At 47.5% G+C, this 18967-nt stretch overlaps 1 protein-coding gene and 1 non-coding gene across 3 annotated transcripts in view; one reads left to right on the forward strand and one right to left on the reverse strand.

Annotated features, from left to right (window-relative positions):
* ANKRD13A (ankyrin repeat domain 13A) overlaps positions 1-16521 on the forward strand; it is a 33077-nt gene extending 16556 nt beyond the window's left edge. For both annotated transcript variants that reach the window (XM_077775110.1, XM_077775118.1), the window contains 10 exons: positions 764-953; positions 4747-4813; positions 6175-6256; positions 7120-7181; positions 7854-7984; positions 8489-8646; positions 9306-9419; positions 11354-11514; positions 13705-13772; positions 14483-16521. In XM_077775110.1, the coding sequence (XP_077631236.1) occupies positions 764-953; positions 4747-4813; positions 6175-6256; positions 7120-7181; positions 7854-7984; positions 8489-8646; positions 9306-9419; positions 11354-11514; positions 13705-13772; positions 14483-14678 (1229 nt within the window). In that variant the 3' untranslated portion in view covers positions 14679-16521. The remainder of the gene's footprint in view (positions 1-763; positions 954-4746; positions 4814-6174; positions 6257-7119; positions 7182-7853; positions 7985-8488; positions 8647-9305; positions 9420-11353; positions 11515-13704; positions 13773-14482) is intronic.
* On the reverse strand, positions 208-270 carry LOC144240983 (U7 small nuclear RNA). Its single transcript, XR_013337923.1, has one exon. It is a non-coding gene; the product is annotated as a U7 small nuclear RNA (small nuclear RNA).
* Positions 16522-18967: the final 2446 nt, after the last annotated feature.

An 18967-nucleotide genomic window follows, 5' to 3' on the forward strand; every position in this document is an offset into this window, starting at 1 on the left:
AACCATCAAATGTGTTTGCATTCCTATACCTTATCTGATCCTGGGGCATGTGTTTTGGTTTTTTTGGTTGGGTTTTTTTTGTTTTGTTTTGGGTTTTTTTGTTTGTTTTGTTTTGTTTTTTGGTTATTCTTGTTAATTATTCAGCTCTTAATTCCTCTGTTTCTTTCTTTTTTGGATAGTTCTCTCTGGGTTTTTTGGTTTTTTTTTTAGGGTTCTTCTGGTAAGGACCGGAAAACCTGCTAGACAAATTCTAAAGGAGCTGTAACACTTTGGCTACTTCTGTTAATTCTCTTGCCTGTATCATTTACCCCCAACACTGTTACCATTTGGACATGTGTCTGTCCCACATTCCTAAACCCTGAGTTTGAGACTGTCTTTTATCTCTTTATATCCCCTTTGTAAGCAGGCATGATCCTCCCCTATTTGAGGGGGAGAAAAGTGGCATTGCCAGTCCACTATGCATAAGTAATTTATGTTAATTGTGTTATTGGTATATTTTAAAAGGTACACAGATGTTTTGCTAACGAATAATGCATATTGTTTTAAATGTCTGCAACTTTGGGGAAGACGGCCTAGAGCGTCCTGTGGGTTGTTGCAAACTGGCCAGATTAGGTAGTCAGTAATCAGTAGTCTTCAGGTTTAACTGATAGATAGCAGTTGGGGAGGGAGAGTGTGAAAGACAATGCATTTTAACTTTTGAGGCTTTCTTGCTTTTGCATCTTGCTGGCATGGCCCTTAGTTACGCTCTTATTTCCATTAACAGACAACCGGGCGGAGCTGATGGAAGTCAACCACGATGACAGGGTGGTCACCACTGAGCACTTTGACCTGTCCCAAGAAATGGAGCGCCTCACTCTGGACTTGATGAAGCCAAAAGGCAGGGAAGTTGAGAGACGGCTCACGAGCCCAGTCATTAACACCAGCCTCGATACTAAAAATATCGCTTTTGAAAGGTACACATTCAGGTTTTGCATTTTAATGTCTGATCCCTTTACTGCCGTCTTTAGTGGCACGTAGATATGAATTGGAAATTATGGGTGGATTTGGATTTTTCTAATATGGCATAATAAGTACTGGTGGATTTTAAAGAGCTCTTTGTTCTAACCAAAAAGAAGCCATAGCTGACATCCTCTTTCATAGATCGTTTTTATAGACATTAACATAGATATAGTCTTGGAGAAATGTCTTCATATTCTTTTATGGGCCCTTTCTAATGGATTTTACTTGAATTTTGTTTGTTTGTTTGTTTTGGTGTTTGGGGATCCACAAGGCTCCCTAGTCCCAAACAATGGAGCTTTGAGAATTTCTGGAAGCTAGAATTGACCCAGTATTGATCGTGGTTGTACTGATATTAGTCAGATTCACACTTACCATACAGTTAAATGTGGTTCTCTTCCCCTGTGAGGCCTAATAGTTTAGAGCAAGAGGCTGGAGGAATTGTGATTCCATTCCAGACTCTACCAGAAGAAACTTCGGGAGAGGTTTGTGCCTTGGTTCACCTGGATGAGAACACTGTCTCTAGTCATCTGCCTCTGGGCCTTGCAGAGGCATGAAGAGCTTCTGAATGTAAGGGAAGCAGAGGCCGTCAGAGCTGTTAGCCAGAGTGTTTTTCCCCCAGAACGCGCTGAGCTGCGGGAGGCTGTCAGACCCCTGTGTGTTTGCCTAGGATGTCACATCCAGCTCTCTGTAAACCAAAGCAGCATAACCTGAGCTGATAACGTGGACACCTGTTATCCTGGATCTAGGTGTTCTTTACTCTTAAGAATATACTAACTCTCCTCTTTTGTCTTTTTCTTTTCTTCTTTGTTTCCATAAACTATGTTAGTGAGACAGACTTTTCCGTTGAGTCAAACATAAGACTTAAGTGCCCTTTTCTTCAGATTTAGATGGAGCAGTGGAATTAGGGCATCTGGTAGCAGCAGAAGAGAAAGCCAAATGCCAGCCCGTGTGGTGTCCGGTACTGCTGCTGTGTCGGCAGCGGTACCCCTGGGAGGCAGCTCAGTCTCCTGTCACCAGCCTCCCGGCACCGGCCTTGCCAGGTGACAGCTGACTGTCAGGGATTAGCTGTGGCTTTTCCTGGTAGCATCTCGGGAAGCCACCTTCAGGCTCCAGCACGCGCCTCTGTAGACAGTGAGGGCCCATGCAGCCGAGGGCTTGTTCGCAGAGCTGGGAAAGAGCGGGCCTGCCCTCAGTGCCACACCCCGGCCGCAGGGATGGGAGTTGGGAGCACTGAGTGCCATAGGCAGGGCTGCTAACTAACCTGTGGCTTTGGGGAGGGGGCTCACTCTCTCCACGTTTCTGCTTCCTTACCTGGAAGAACGAAAGGAGTGAATCTCGAGGTGACATTACGATGCTATGAGGAGGCCACCGTTCCCTCTAGCTCATCGGCAGAGTAGCTGGGGTCACTGTTCTGACCTGTACCTCACAAAGAGCATGCCGACTACCGGCACCTACCCCATGGAGGGTAGATGGGAAATGACAGCATGATCCGTTTTTACAGAGGGCTGTGGCCCGTCTGGGATTCATAGGATCCCTAGGTCTTCAGACAGTTCAGGTTAACCTCCTTTCACAACTGACAGTGGGTCTCTGGGAGAGGATTTCTGGAAGATAGCTGTTTGTTTTTTTTGTGGTGCCCAGAATTCCCTATGCAGTCAGTGAGCTGCTTATGCATCAAGCAAGGCTTTGAGCTGCTTGAGTGTGAGATTTGCTGGTAGAGAAAGTGCACACCTCCTTCTTGCTGGGGGTGGGAGCATGTGTTTGATTGAACTTGGAAGGTGTGCTCTCCTAGGATAGTCGTTTTCATCCATTTCTTTCTTCTGCTCCGTGGCTGAGAGCCTGATGCTTGCTTCCTGGGTGAGTTTCTGGCCTTCCAGTACGCCCCCTCTGGCTGCAGTCTGGGTGGTTCTCTTCTCTGAAAGAGCGTGCTCTGGCAGCCCCAAACAAGTCCTCTGCTGCCCTCAGAGCCTCCCTCTGAACTGCATAGCGGTTCCAAGCCACGGGGCTTGCTCGGTGGCTCTCTCGGCAGCTCTTGGGGCAGCAGTGTCTGTAGAGACGGCGAAGGTCAAAATGCAGGGGGGGCTGGGGCTTGCCCTGTCATCTTCAGGTGCCTCTGCTGTCAAGTTAGTCAAGGGTTGAGGAGTTAGTAGAATTTTGGGTTTAAAATAGGATGCTGGATTTCATAACCAAGCTGTCAGCGTGGGGATGGGCAGGGAGGCAGAGCAGCCCGAATTGCTATTTGAGTGGCTACAGAGGGGCGAGCAGCATGGTGGTCTCCAGGGTGCTCCCAGGATGAGGCGGGGCCCACAGAGTCATCCTTGGGCACCTGCGTAGACCGAGTGCCGGAAAACAGTTCTGTCCCAGGCAGACTAGCAAGTGACCAGGTGAAAGGCAAGGAACTGAGGGCTGACTCTGTTAACTCTAAAAGGACAATCTTGATTTTCCATCATTGATGACTAAGAGGGGACTCTGATTTATTAATCAGTGCGGACCCTGCCCCCCCCCCAACTCCACCCCCAGGATTGTGGTTTTGTTTCTCAAATGTAAAGTGGAGATAGCTAGCATTTGGTATAATCCCTTTGGCGTTTCTCTCCCTCTGTGGGTCTTGCTGCACTAATTGTGGGCAACTAATTGGAAAATTAAAGCTCTGGTCCTTCCTTTCTCTGATGAGCTGTAACATACACACAAAACTCTGTATACCCTGTCTGGGCTAATGAAACTGTTTGGACACACGAGATGCAAATTAAACGTACGTCCTTTGTTAGCTGGCTGACCGGCCAGTTCCCTGAGCATCCTGCATGGTGTCCCCTCTCCTCTGGGGCCAGAGCAGAAGGCAGGCGGTTGTCCGACGCAGGGCCGAGTGCAGCAGTCACAGTGGAGCTAGGATGTGATGTCCTAGACAAAAGGGCAGACCAGGCTTGTCAGGACCCCCTGTGAGCAGTAGTGTGTCCCAGGATGTGCTGTTTGGAAATAGAACCAGAACCTCTTGGCTGCTCTGGGTTCTCAAGTGCATTTTCTTTTTTCCAGGAGTGTGTTGAGTTGAATAACTGGGTTTTCAGGCACTTTACCAGTGCTGTAGCTGCTGCTAGGATGCTAGGCTACTTTAAAAGCAGTGCTACAGCCCTGGAATCCTTGTCTGGGCTGAAAAACTGCTTTCAACATCCTTTCCCCAGCTGCACCAAACCTGATAAGACATGTGACTCCCAAGCCATTCCGCAGGCAGGAATGGCTTCTCCAAGCAGCTCGCCCCCGTGAGGAGCTCCCGCTCCACCTGCTCTCTCCTGAGGGGCAGGATGGTCTGTGCCTCGTGGTTCTAAGAATTCTTCAGTTGAGATGCGGCTGCTCGTGGGGGCAGAGCCACTGATGTCTGTGCCCACAGTTATGGTGATCCAGATAAATGCTCTGACCCAGATCCCCCCCCCCCCCCCCCCNTCATCTCCACTCATTTCTTTAGGACAGCTGTCCAGTCCATGTCGCCACCTTTGTCGCCCATGCTGGCAGCTTTTGTAAAGAAGCCAAGAATGGAGGCTTTCTATGCTGGGGTGAGGCGAACTGATTAATAACCGTGGGAGGGGGTGGGGATTCTTAAGCCATCTGTCGCTGAGAGCATCCTTTTGTGGACAATAGGACCGTAATCTCCAAGTGTCCTTCACCACCATAAGCTGGGGGAAATAAACTGTAAAGGCTGCAGGGATAAATCTGAATGGCATATTGTACATGTAGAAATTTGTGGTGTTCACTTTTTATCAGAACTAAATCCGGATTCTGGGGCTGGAGGACAGATAAAGCAGAAGTTGTTAATGGTTACGAAGCAAAGGTAAAAGGAAACTCTTAAAATAAGATTTAATATAGCTATTTAGCTTCTATGCAAACGAGGAGTCTGTCAGATTTTTTTCATGCATCTGTGCCATGGAGATGCTCTGGGGGAAAAATGCTGCTTAGTGTCTCTCACTTGGATTTGTATCTGATGTCATGTACAGAAAATGGGCTCGCATGTCCTGAGGAGGTCCCTAGGTATGCAGAGAAACGATGTCATAGAGAATTGAATACGGGTGCCAGTTGTCCCCAGAGGGGTGACCATTCCTTTAATTCTTTAAGCAGAAAAAGAAAGGTTTAGACTGAAACCTGCATGTTGATCTTTTTTTTTAATAACCTGAATGGGTTTAAAAAAAAAAGTAAAGTAGCTTTAATGAGCCTCCATTTTCATAGTCGGCCTAATTGTAACCAGTGGCCCTGCAGCCCACCTACGTGGCACCAGTGCATTAGGAACGTGGTTGTCATAGTGCAGACAGCTGTCAGTCCAGTCATCTGGCATCTTGTCAGCTGGAAGGCTCTGTTCCTGGCCTTCCGTTAGCCTGCAGCAGAGCAGGGACTGACGGCTCCCGGGGCCAGAGCGCGGCAGGGCCCTCCGGTGACCTCGGAGCGGGCAGAGGCTTACTTCATGCTCAGCGAGACACACGTGGACACAGGTGTTCCACTGCTTCCTCCGTCTTTGCACGTTGGGAATCCACATACGGCATACAGTTAATTCTCTGTTTACCGCGAGCTTTGATTTTCCAGGCCCCCAGATTCCTCAGTCACCTTGACAACAGGGCATTCACTCTGGCGGTGAAAATAATTTTTTGTCCATAGATGGAATCCCTTTTAAGTAATGACTCGCTGTTTCCTCTGAAGTCTTACAGGGAGAAAGAACCTTGTGTTCATACTGTTTTCCTTCTGCCCAGCAGATGGCTGTCTAAGTCAGTCCTGTCATAAGATCACCACGAATCAGCAGAGAAGTACAGGGGACAAGTTTGGGTGCCTTAGTGCTAGAAACCTGGCTGGGAAGCCTAAATATCAGGACTTTTGTCTGAGAGTGTTTAGCAACACAAAGGGCAGCCAGGGAGATGCAGCCCATCCCTGTCCCCGTCCCTATCCCTGTCCCTGTTCACTCCTCGGTATTTAAAACTGTCAGAGATGCCAAGTAGCTGCTGATGCATTTCTAAGTTGATTAGCTTGTATATTTTCTCAGAGGGAGCCTAATGATTGTCACCCATTTCTCATTTTTATTTTGCTGAAATATTTTTCTTTTATTTATTTATTTGTTTATTTTGGCTTCAGCATTCTTGCTCTTGCTATGCTTATTTTTTGAGTTTTGATTCCCTGTGTCACTGTTTTCTTTTGCACACATCTCCCAAGGTTTACACAGTAAACAATGTGAGTGTGATAACCAGAATCCGGACAGAACACCTGACTGAGGAAGAAAAAAAGAGATACAAAGGTAATCCTCCCCTCTCCTCCTTAGTCTCGAGAGAGCCTTTGTTGGCTTCGTTCAGTTTTGGGGTTGACATGATCAGGTCAGGCTAATCCTAGCCCTTCCTTTTTACAGTAAGCCCTTCCTAGTAACTTCCTTTTTACAAAACCTCCTTTAGTCTGACCTATTCTTGAAGGTATTACCCGTAGCTGGCTTCAAGGGGCATTAAAGCCATTCAGGGGAAGAAACGAGAAGGCAGAGAACGTAGTTAAGGATATTGAAGACTAGTTCTCACTAGAACGAGTGATTTAGTCCAAACTCTCACCGTGAAAGATTTGGACAGAAGTGGGGCTGTGAGCCAAAGCATTGCCAACACGCGCCCAACGCATTGCCCAGCGCCACCAGTGCCCAGTTGTGTGGCCTTATGAAGTTCCCTGTACCCTCTGTGGCTCGGGCCCCTCAGCAGTGAAATGGGGCGCTTGGGAGGATGAGATGAGCTCCCTCATGCAAACCTTTGGGATGTTCCCTCAGTGAAGCAAGCACACAGTTACTGTTCGCCACCTCCACTACCCCCACTGCTGTCCCCGGGACTCTGGTTGGACAGATGAGGACCCTGCGGCCCTGCCACACTCACTCCTGAATCCAGACTCTTGCTGCTTTTCTGCTTTAGTTCTTGTAACTGTTTTTCATCTAGGTTAGAGACCCTGATAAAAAGTGTCCTATAAGCCATTAATTAGCTGATGGTTGACTGCAGATTTTACCACCCTGTCCATAAATGGACTTTCTGATATAGGTAGCTGGGATCCAAAACTTTAAAATAGCATGAGAATCTCTTTCTGTAGTCCTAAGTAAAGTATAATATTAGCCATTGACCCTTTCCCCCTCTGTAGCGGACAGGAACCCCCTGGAGTCTTTGCTGGGAACTGTGGAACATCAGTTTGGTGCTCAAGGGGTAAGTGGAAGCAGCAAGTTCTCAGGTTCAAGAAAGGACATGACTTTTCTGTGCTGCGATGGTATTTACTGAATCCTGAACAGGCCACTGTCTGCTGTGCTGAAGAGTTCTCCCAAGATGGAATTCGAGATGCTCTTTTAGAAGCGAGTTAGATGGATCTTACAGATAAGAATTTTAGAAGAGGGTTGTGACTATAGAAATGGGGTGCTTTCTCATCTGTAAACTTAAACAGGATTCAGGCCTTTATATTTCCACCAAGTGCCTTGACAGACAGTTTCTGACTGTAACTATATGAAGTTGGTACAGTGGATGGCAGAGCGTCAGAGAAATGAGATTCCCTTTCCAGTGTCCTGAGCGAGAGCATGACAGATTTGGAACTTAAACTCCATGTCTTCCAGATCTGCCAAGCTTTCAGATATTTCTCTCTCTGTATAATCAGGAGATAAAAATGCAAAGTGGAGAAATGTTTTGACATGGGGAGACCCATTAGGCTTGCAACTTGGTTTCATGATACCTTTATAGATTTTCAGCACAGTAACTTAAAGAAACAGGGAGGGGAAATGACTAGAACTTCCTGATCTGTAGCTGGTTAACATGTCCACTGAGTCCCATAGGCCTCCACTTGTGAGCACCGTTTGGCATTTCTGATTCCCCTGAATTCTGGCTCGACAGGACCTCACCACAGAGTGTGCCACCGCCAACAACCCCACGGCCATCACGCCAGACGAATACTTTAATGAAGAGTTTGATCTGAAAGACCGGGACATTGGGAGGCCGAAGGAGCTGACAATTAGAACGCAAAAGTAAGACTCGGCGGCCATTTTCAGCTTATGGATTCTTGTCTCAGAAGTTCTCTTTCCTGGTGTCCTGTGTCCCCTTCTTTTAAAAATAATTTGAAGTTACTTCACCTGAGAAAAGCTAACAGTAGATTGCCCATCTTCATAGTAAGCCCTTCTCCAAATAGAATAGAGAGAGGATGTAAGAATTCCTTATGTGTTTTTGCTGCCAACAAGCTTCAGCTGATCAAATGAAATAATTCCACCAGCGATCAGCTTCTTCATGCTTGCAGGAAATTCAGGCTGCTGCAGGGGGAGGTCACAGTGCAGGTCATTTCTCCTGATCGCCAGGCTGCACGGTGATCTGAATTCTTCACAGGTCCAGCCCTGCCCTTGCTCCACATTAAGAGAAGTACGGTGACTGGGAAGACGGGGCAGTAAGGAGGCTGGTGTAGTCCAGCCGGCGTAGAAGCGGTCCAGTTTCTGTGTCTGGGGGCGACAGCCTCAGCCTTGTTTCGGTCGGTCCCGCAGGTTTAAAGCGATGCTGTGGATGTGCGAGGACTTCCCGCTGTCTCTTGTGGAGCAGGTCATCCCCATCATTGACCTCATGGCCCGAACCAGCGCTCACTTTGCACGGCTGAGAGATTTCATCAAACTGGAATTCCCACCTGGATTTCCTGTCAAAATAGGTACCGTCTCATAAACCACAGGAGCCTCTATAACTTCTGCATCTGTAGCCTTTGTGGGGGACAGAACTGCTTCAGGGCATTGGAACATGTGAGGCCAAGGTAGCAGACAGTAGGCCTGATGGAAGAGATCACGATTACCCTCTCGCTTACTATGGCGGGAAGAAGTGGCATGGTCCTTGGCTTGTTTGCATGTCAAAATCACATGTCCTGACCACCAGTTCTATTTACCGACGATGCTAACAGATGTAAAAAAGCATAAAAATGCGACACCTTTGTTGTTTCCATGTCAAACCTTCAGGTGAGCATCAGATTAGATAGTTTCTTGAGGAAGACTGTGGACACCATGAGTATGTTCTGGGGCCTGCACTGGAATGTGTAACACTGTATATAACACCTACACCTAGGAAGAAATTTCAGGTTTGGACAGTGGCATATTCTTGACACGTTCTTCAGGGCGTATTCATTGCGATCTAGGAAAAGTTGCTTAACCTCTCTGAATCTCAGTTTTCCCACCTGTGTATTGAGAAGGGTTGTTATGTTAGTGAAGTGCTACTTATAAAAAGTACTTGGCATGGTACTAGCACTGTAAGCGCTCAGGAAATGACGACTGCTGTTACTATTCTCATAACGTTTATTTATAAAAGCTTTTATTTTGTTAGAAATTCCTTTGTTTCATGTCTTAAATGCACGGATTACATTTGGAAACGTTAATGGCTGTAGCACTGCTGAAGAAACTGGATCTCAAAATGTGGAGGGGACCCAGGCGGATTTAGGTAAAAAAAAGTTGGAGCTTTGTGATTAAAAATACACACACACACACACACACACACACGTGCACGTGCATACACACATACATACATTCAGTTATTATAACTAATTATTGTTTGACATTGGAGTATCCTAAGTAGATCTCTTCTCTGAATGAAAGAAAAGTTTAGATTTCGTTTAGAGTCAGTGAAAAAACAACTTGTAAAATATGAGCCCACTTGTATGAAAAGGATAGCATAGTCCTAAGACCCAACTTTACTGAGGTATATGAATGCTCCCATGAGGTATATGAATGTGACAGTTCAGTGTGTTTTGTAAGAATTTATATATTATTTTTGAGAGGGAGAGAGAGAATGAGTATAAGCAGGAGAGGGGCAGAGAGAGGGGCAGATCCAAAGTGGGCTCTGTGCTGACCGCAGAAAGCCCAGTGTGGGGCCCAAACTCAAGAACTATGAGATCATGACCTGAGTCGAAGTCGACGCTTAACTGACTGAGCCATGAGCCACCCAGGAGCCCTTAGTTTATGTATTTTATACTTTATTTATTTTGAGGGAAAGTGAGCAGGGGATAGGTAGAGAGAATCCCAAGTAGGTTCCAGGCTGTCAGTGCAGAACCTGATGAGAGGCTCGACCTCATGACCCTGGGATCATGACCTGAGCCAAAATCAAGAGTTGGACACTCAACTGAGCCACCCAGGTGCCCCTAGTTCAGTGCATTCTGACAGATATGTGTAACCACCACCATAATCAAGATGTAGAATAATTCTGTTACCCCACAAAATTTCCTCAGGTTCTCTTGCCTTCCATCCAAATTCTTTTGGATGCTACTATAAATGGATTAGTTACTTAATTTTACTTTCTAGTTACTCACTGGTAGTTTGTAGAAACATAACTGAATTTTTTTTTAGTGTTTTTGTCTTTTCTTTTTATTGTGATAAAATAGTGTTCTGTGTATTGGCCTAATTGAGGGATATACAGATATTTTATTATCATTTTTATTTTAGTTTACAGACATTCTTTCATGTGTTTACAATATTTCATAGAAAGGAAAAAATACAAGAGATCTTGATGTGTCCAAGTATACACACATACACACACTGCATTCCTCAAAAAACATACAAGTAAACACTGGTTACCTCAGGACTTTGGAATAAGAGAAAGAGGGTGGAAGGAGAGAGATCTTTATTTTTCTTATGACTATGAGTTAATTTTATTACTAAAAAAAAAATCAAGCCAAAATAAAAGGCAGTATTTTGGTACTTTTCTCTGTCAAGGTTATTCTTCCTCAGAATCTCTCTTGCTACATAGTAGCAAGCCTTGATTTTAATAATTTTAATCCTCTCATTTTTTAAACTAAAAATGTTTTTATATATTTTAATTTATATTTTTTATTTTTTAAAAATAGTTTTAATGTTTTATTTATTTCTGAGAGAGAGTGAGAGAGAGAGAGACAACATGAACAGAGGAGGGTCAGAGAGAGCGGGAGACAGAGAATCTGAAGCAGGGTCCAGGCTCTGAGCTGTCAGCACAGAGCCCGACGTGGGGCTCGAACCCATGAACCGTGAGATCATGACCTGAGTTGAAGTCAGACACTCAACCGACTGAGCCACCCAGGCACCCCTATAAATTTAAAATTATAAATGGGGGGGTGGCTGGGTGGTTCAGTCAGTTGAATGTCTGACTTCGGCTCAGGTCATGATCTCACAATATGTGGGTTCGAGCCCCGCGTCAGGCTCTGTGCTGACAGCTCAGAGCCTGGACCCTGCTTCAGATTCTGTCTCTCTTTCTCTCTGCCCCTCCCCCTCTCATGCTCTGTCTCTCGCTCTCTCTCAAGGGTGAATTAACATTAAATAATTTTTTAAAAAATTTTAAATTATAGAAATAAAGTGGAACTTTATTTTACTGATCCAGGTACTGAACTGTCACCCTTTGTGTTTCAGCTTCCCAGGTCACAAACTTTGAGGTTGATCAGTCTGTATTTGAAGTTCCGGAGTCTTACCATGTTCAAGACAACGGCAGAAATGTGCATTTACAAGACGAAGATTACGAGATAATGCAGTTTGCCATCCAGCAGAGTTTACTGGAGTCCAGCAGGAGCCAGGTGCCTGTCCCAGAGCAAGCGGCGGGGCCGGGGAGGTTTCCGGTTCTAGCTGACTTGCGAGACTCACTCTACCTAACGAGTGTGGCATAGTCACTGCGTCTACAGGGATGTCTTCTGCACCTGGTCTTCCACAGGAGCTTCTCACGTGACACCATCTGCACAGCCCCCTCAGGAACAGTCACAGGCTGTCTCCCGATAGACATTCCTTCTCCTCAGGTTCACCCATGCAGCCAATAATCCTGTAAATGTCAGACGGAGTATGCTAGTTTTCTAGTGCTAAAACCGTAGTAGGTCCATGCCAGTTCACACTATCGTACTTTTCTGGAATATTGTCCCTGTGTTGGTAGGTCTCCTCAGACGGCATGTGGATTAGAGTCCCAGCTTTCTCCCCGCCAAAGACCAGTCACACTGTGCTGTGGCTGCTCAGTAAGCATGTGATGAAAATGGCATCTGATTCTTGGTTAAATGTTTGTTTGTTTTTTAAAGTAGTTTACTGTTAAGTTGGTTTCCATTTACACCTAGTGCTCATCCCCACAAGTGCCCTCCTCCATGCCCATCACCCCCCTTCTCCTCCCCCCCACCCCATCAGCCCTCAGTTTGTTCTCAGCNTTATTTTTCCAATCCATGAGCATGGAATGTTTTTCCATTTCTTTGTCTTCAATTTCCTTCATAAGTTTTCTATGGTTTTCATCATACAGATGTCCTATATCTTTGGTTAGGTATATTCGTAGGTATTTTATGGTTTTTTGTGCAGTTGTGAATGGAATCAGATTCTTGATTTCTCTTTCTGTTGCTTCATTGTTGGTGTATAAAAATGCAACCANCCTTTCTTTTGCTAATGTGATGCATTACATTGATTGATTTGCGAATACTGAACCAGCCCTGTAACCCAGGAANTTAAGTGTTGTTTTTTACTCCAGTGTTTCATTCCATCATGAGAGGTATAATCCCAAACTCGGTTAGAGTGTCTAGCTAAGGGGAGGGCAGACCAGCACAAGCACACTTGCCCTCTGCCTTTCCAGGGGAGTCTTCCCCCAGGTCTCCCCTGCCCGTGACAGTCCAGGGCTTGCGGTCCCCTCTGCTGTCATCAAGTCCTTCCATCCCTGCCCTCCTGTGGCTCTCCTTGACACTGCAGGGGTCGGGCCATTTCTGTTTCCGCTTGTGTCCTGGGTTCCTGCTGTCTGTCTTTCTGTTCATTGGTCTCTTATTTCCTTCCATCATTCATCCATCGTGTTAGCAGAGTGGGAATTCCTTGGGGAAGTGGCCCCAGCACCCACACTCACAGCTCAGCTAGGCTTTGAAAGGGGCCCCCACCCTCCAGCGTCAAAGCTCAGATTTTTGGGATTCTGGTTTTAATGCTTGAGACTCAGAGGCTGGGCAATGTGAGCCCTACCCACCTCCAGTTCCCATGGCTCCTTTCTTAGGACCATTCAGTTGCTGCTGGGCCAAGGGCCACACCCAGGGCTGGCACAGTCCCTCTGGGAGGCCTCCTGGCAGAGGATCCAGTGCCTGGACATCACGGTCAGTCCAGTACACCCTCCTTTCCCTCCATAAGTGAGCTTATTTTTTCCCCTAATACCTGCATAAACCTTGTTGATCATAAATTTTGCAAAGGGGAATAGCCAGAGTCAAAGATGACAAGTATTGAATTATGTAGTGTCATCTTGCTTAAAGGAATTACCTCCTTTGTTCATTTAAACATTGCCCAATGCTATTTTTTTTTTTAATTTTTAACATTTTTTTTTTTTCCTGAGAGAGACAGCGTGAGCAAGAGAGGGCCAGAGAGAGGGAGACACAGAATCCAAAGCAGGCTTTAGGCTCTGAGCTGTCAGCCCAGAGCCCAGCGCAGGGCTCGAACCCACGAACCGTGAGATCATGACCTGAGCCAAAGTCGGCTCCCCAATCAACTGAGCCCCCCAGGCACCCCTGCCCAATGCTGTTTTTGATCGATTGTTTTGTGTCAAGAATGAGAGGCTGTGGGTGTTAATTACAGTAGCAGATCACATACCCCCTGACATTTAGGTGATGTTTCTGAGATAACTCAACTCCCTATTCATTTTTCCGCACAGTGCTACCAATGGTGGGCATGTAAACATTTCCAATTTTGTTCTTGCCGCTTCCATTTCCTTATCGGTTGGACACCTGTTTCTTCTAGGAGGTATTCATGTCCATCACATCTGTTTTTTGTAGGAACTTTCAGGACCAGCTTCGAATGGAGGGATCAGCCAGACAGATGCCTACGACGCCCAGTATGAGAGGTGACTGGCATGACACTCAAAGGTCACAGCGAGGTGGACACAGGCACCCTGCCCGGCATGGGAGGCTTCAGAGTTGGCTCTCCTGCCTCCTCTTGTGGCAGTTACTCGCTAAAAATAGCTCTACACTCTTGATAGCCTTGTTTCCAGGAACGGTTGATAGAGTTGTTGGCTAGTCCCAGGCCAGTGCCATTAGCAGAAAGGCACCTGAGAAATAGCTTTTTGATGGCTCTGATCTTCTGCAAAGAATGTATGGTCACACAGGGTCTTAGATCCCCTCAGTGGGAAGTTTGTACACTGTTAGGAATGCTGAGGCTTTGGGGGAACAGCTACTGAGATGAGTAGATGATCTTTTAAAGGAGGAGGTTGTAGAGACTGGAAAGATTTAGTTTATGAAGTATTTTCACATACTCTAGGCATAAATGAAAGCCTGTTGAGGAAGAACTTGGGTTTTGCTTTAAAAGAGATCTGGGTTCTATTGCCAGCCCCCTCACTTAGCAGCTGGGTGGACTTGGGTGGGTGTCTTTGCCTTTCTGAGCCTCGGGTTTCTCACCTGCACACGGCACCCACGCCTGCAGAGTTCTGTGGGATTGAATGGCGCGGTGCACTGGGAGGGCCAATAAGGTGCCGGGCCTGGGGTGCTCGGTGTGCAGTTAACTATAGATGCCGCCGCTGATCGGTTTCTTTTCCCCCCTTTCTTGCTTCTACCGCAGGGCCATCCAGGAGAGCCTCCTTGCCAGCTCAGAAGGCCTGTGCCCTGGTGCCTCGAGTGAGACCAGCCGTTTTGACAGCGACCTGCAGCTGGCCATGGAGCTCTCTGCCAAAGAGCTGGAGGAGCGGGAGCTCCGGCTGCGGGAGGAGGAGGCGGAGCTCCAGCAGGTCTTGCAGCTGTCCCTCACTGACAAGTAGCCCCTCCTGCCCCCGCCGGCCCCCAGCTGCGCGGAGCAGAGGTTCCGGGCTGCACCGCAGGGCGGCGCGTCACTAGGGCCTGGGGCCGCAGGTTTGCGGCAGGCAGACGGCAGCTGCCCTTTCTTTACTCAGAGGTGCAAGACCAGGGACTCCGGGGCCCATCCACGACCCTCCCCCAGGACGGGGGCTGGGGACCGGCAGGCCCCGCCTCCAGGCTAAGGGGAGGAGAGGGTCGTCACTTTCCATTAGATGTATTGGCTTGCAGGTCGCGTTTTTTACTACCAGCTTTAGACAACACCCCCAACCCCGCGAGTTTGTAGATCAATTTTTACCAAGGAGTGATAACCAAACAAGTTATTGCAGAGTCAGGGTGCTTTTATACATGAGAGCAGCAGCCTTTTTAGAGCATGGTTTACGAGAATTTATGAGACACTTCTTTACAGTTCACCAAAGAAACGGATACTCTGTGCCGACCTACTCTTTTGTTTTTACCTTTATACAGGGTTTCTAGGACACTTAGCGCTGTTTTTCCTCCATCTCCACCTTCTTCCATTCCTTCCTCCCCCAGCTACAGTTAAAGAGGAGACATGTACAGGATGTGTGTTAGATTAGGGTTAACCCTTTGCATCACATTAGGATATACAAATGACCACGGATGTTGCCTTCGCCTTAAAAATTACCAATAGTTCCAAACCACCTCGCTCCGCTTACGGAGGGTCTGAGCTGAATTTGTAAAGGTGGTTCCTTTGAGAGCAGGATCTTCCAGGCTCAATCCAAGGCAGCTAATCCTGGCCCTGAAGGAGCAGCGAGGAGAGCCCGAGGCCTGTTCTCGAATGGGGCGGGCCAGCCACCAGCGGGACAGCACGAGCCGAAGCAGGTGTGTTCACGCCGTCTCTCGTGGAAGCTTTCCACACAGAGGCCTAGGATGGCCCCATCGCGGGCCTGGGCTCGCTACAGAGGAAGGGGTAGACCTGCAGTTAGGAGAGGAGCTCTGGGTCCCCAAGGGAAGATGACTCTGCATCGCTTTTTAGAGTTCAAATCAGCATCTTTCTGGATAAATATATTTTTTAACAGAATCTTTTTATTATTTTTAAAAGATATAAAGACAACTCCTCCCATCAGTAGCAATACAAGGTTATACATTTTAACCAGATTTTCTCAGGCCTTTTTTGGATACCTTTAGTAGTGAACGATTTTATCTGACCCTTCTGTAAATAACCATCCCACGACACACCGGAAGAAGCCCGGGGCACAGAGCCGGGGGTGCCCTCCCTCCGGCCCCCTCTTCATCCCCACAGGCTGCACTGAAACCCCCCGGTAAACAATAGCCTCCTGCACTGTGCGTCTCTTTCTGATCTGTTGCGCTCCCCTAGGGATAGGAAGGGAACAGACCACTGGTGCAGTGATGTCTGTGTCCTAGGGGAGCGTTGCCAGTAAAACGTCCCGAGTCACCAAGAGCCGTGCTTCTGATCGCACATAACCATCTGCCTTGTTTTGTCACGGTCCAACCCAAACTTTCTCCGCACACGAGGCCGGTATACCGCGGCAGCACACGCGTTTCAAAATCGCAGCTGGCACCCTGTTCACCCAGCGTGCACCCTGAGTGAAGGCGCTTCTTGGGAATGGCTGCGTTTAGGCCACGGCGTTTCCCCACTGAGGTGAATCGTCACCACTTTCCGTGTTTGCATTCCATTGTTCTGCTTCCTGAGGTCTTGGGCTCCCCAGGAAGTCAGTTGAAAAGGGACTGAGCGTTGTGTCCACCGGCCGCAGCGTGTTTCATGTATGTGTCCACTCTCTTAAAACGCAAATAAAGATTGCTTCCCGAGAGGGCGCTCGCACAGTACCCTAGGCCATCTCGGAGCCTTCTTTCCTTCGCACAGGGTTTCTCTGGCCACGCCCCACATGGCCGTTACCTACATGGCCAGAGCACGAGCATGTCTTGCGATACTCAGCGCATGTGACAAAGGTGACCTGCTCCCGCCAGCCTCCCACTCCGGCCAGACGTCCACATGCCCAACGCTGCTCGTTTCAGACGGTAACTAAAAGCCAGTCAGTGCCAGGGCTGCGCCAGACCCCAGGCATCCTGCGGGAGGAGGGCTGGCTCTGGACAAGAGCAGGAAGCCAGGCCAGCGTCAGCTCGCTCATGTGACTGAATGAACACACTCTCCCCTGGAAGCTGAAGTGCTGGTGAGGGTGTTCTCACAAGTTGAGGTGAGGGTTAGGGCTTCCAGATTTATCCTACACCCAATTATGTTGGGATTATAACAAAAACAGGGCAGCGACCAGTAAAAAAATGTTTGGGTTCCAGAAACAAGGCTTTGCTGTTTCCCAGAAGATGTGAGGGAGCTGCTCTGCTTTTAGGGGTAAAATAATACTGAGCCAGTGTGGGGGCAAAGTGGGAGGACAGCACAAAGAAAACTCAGTCGTCGTCAGTCAAGAGATGCAGTAACTGTGGGTTATTTAATTAGAAAACTAAGGGTTTCTTTACCTCTAGGTTCAGTAAAGCTTAGAGGGCCCAGCTGAGCAGCTTCGGCCTGTAAGACAGTGTTAGAACTGAGGACCACAAAGTTCTCGACACTGCTCCGGGAGCACGCTCAGCCACCACGTATAATGTGAGGGATCGGTCAGGGAAGCTAAATTGTAAGTTATGACAGGAGACAGAGGCTACCGTAACCACTTTCCTGCTGAACCCAGAGGGCGTCAGAGACCAAGTGCATGACAGCGTCTCCCCGGGACTATTTGCAGTACCGGGAAGGGCCTCAGAGTCCACACGGGACCGGCTGTGTCTGGAAATGTGTGGACTTAAGACTGAGGGCCAGCTGGAAAAAATGTAACATACCCCTAAGACTTCCAGAGCCCCTAAGTCCCAAGCAGTGCTTGCAGATTTCTTCATCTCCATTTTAAAGGAAGTTAAGATTAGGGGTGCCCGGGTGGCTCAGCTAAGCGTCCAACGTCAGCTCAGGTCATGATCTCATGGTTCGTGGGTTTGAGCTCCATGTCGGGCTCTGTGCTGACAGCTCAGAGCCTGGAGGATTCGGGGTCTCCCTCTCTCTCAGCCCCTCCCCACTCGTGCTCACTTGCTCTCAAAAATGAACAAAAAATGTTTAAAGAAAGGAAATTAAGATTAATGCTTACTAAGAGAAATCATTTTTATGATTAATATAAAGGAAGAGAATATTCGTCTGAGTATACAGTAGGTGTTTAGGGCACCGTTCAATTTGGAGGTCTGGGCTACTGCCCCACCCCGTATTCCCAGAGATGGAGGTAAAGAAAGTAATTCCACTTGAAAAGGACTAGTGGTTAGTCTCTGATGCATAAATGTTTTCAGTAAAATTCACTCCCCCCCAGAATTGAGGTTTGTATTCTTCCTCCTCTCTGTAAAAAGCCTCTTTCTATAAAGATTATTTTTTGTCTGACTTTAGCCTGCAATCTCACACTGAACAGACGGTAATGTGGGAGTGAAGGTGCAGGCTGGGTTTTGGGTTTGTATATGGGAGAACTATTGCAAGATTGTTTCAGAAAGCTGGAACATGATCCTACTGTAACCTGGCTGGTGATAACTGAGCAAACAGCAGGTTACCAGACTTACAGGCCTTCCTGTTGTTGTTTTTTTAATTTTAGAGACAGAATGTGCAAGCAGAGAAGGGGCAGACAGGGAGAGATAGAATCCCAAGCAGGCTCTGTGCCGCCAGTGCAGAGCCCAACATGGGGCTCAAACCCACGAACCGTGAGATCACGACCGGAGCCGAGATCAAGAGTCGGACGCTTAACCACCTGAGCCCCCCAGGGACCCTGGGCCTACCAACTTTTTACTATTTCCCTTTAAAATCCAAAAATTAGTTATGCATTTTTAGGCATCAAAATAGCATATCAAAACACAGCGTTCCAGACAAGGTGGGGATGTGCACTCCTGGGACTTCACTGTCAGTGCCAGTCTCAGAATCTCATGCCCTCCTCCCCACTGCAGTCAATCAATCACCACGGTCTTTTATGGCACAGGCCAAATGTGGTGACCCCGCCTTTACTTACACTGGTTTCACAGCATTTGATCTTCCCCATAATTTATAAGAAGATAAAGTGTGTATACATCACTTTACAGATGAAAAAAACTGAGGCTCTGGGGACGTTAAGCCTGTTTGTAATTAGAGCTGGGACATGAGTCCAGGTCTTTCTGACCCCTGGCCCAGCCTGAGAGATTACTTCCGGCCCAGTCTTCTGAGATAATACCTTCGCTTGGGGCAGCTGTCTTATTTCACATATAAACTTACAATTCACCTAAAAGTACCTAC

This window comes from Crocuta crocuta, unplaced genomic scaffold (assembly GCF_008692635.1).
Source record: "Crocuta crocuta isolate KB4526 unplaced genomic scaffold, BGI_CrCroc_1.0 scaffold313, whole genome shotgun sequence".
In the NCBI taxonomy this organism is placed as follows: Eukaryota; Metazoa; Chordata; class Mammalia; order Carnivora; family Hyaenidae; genus Crocuta; species Crocuta crocuta.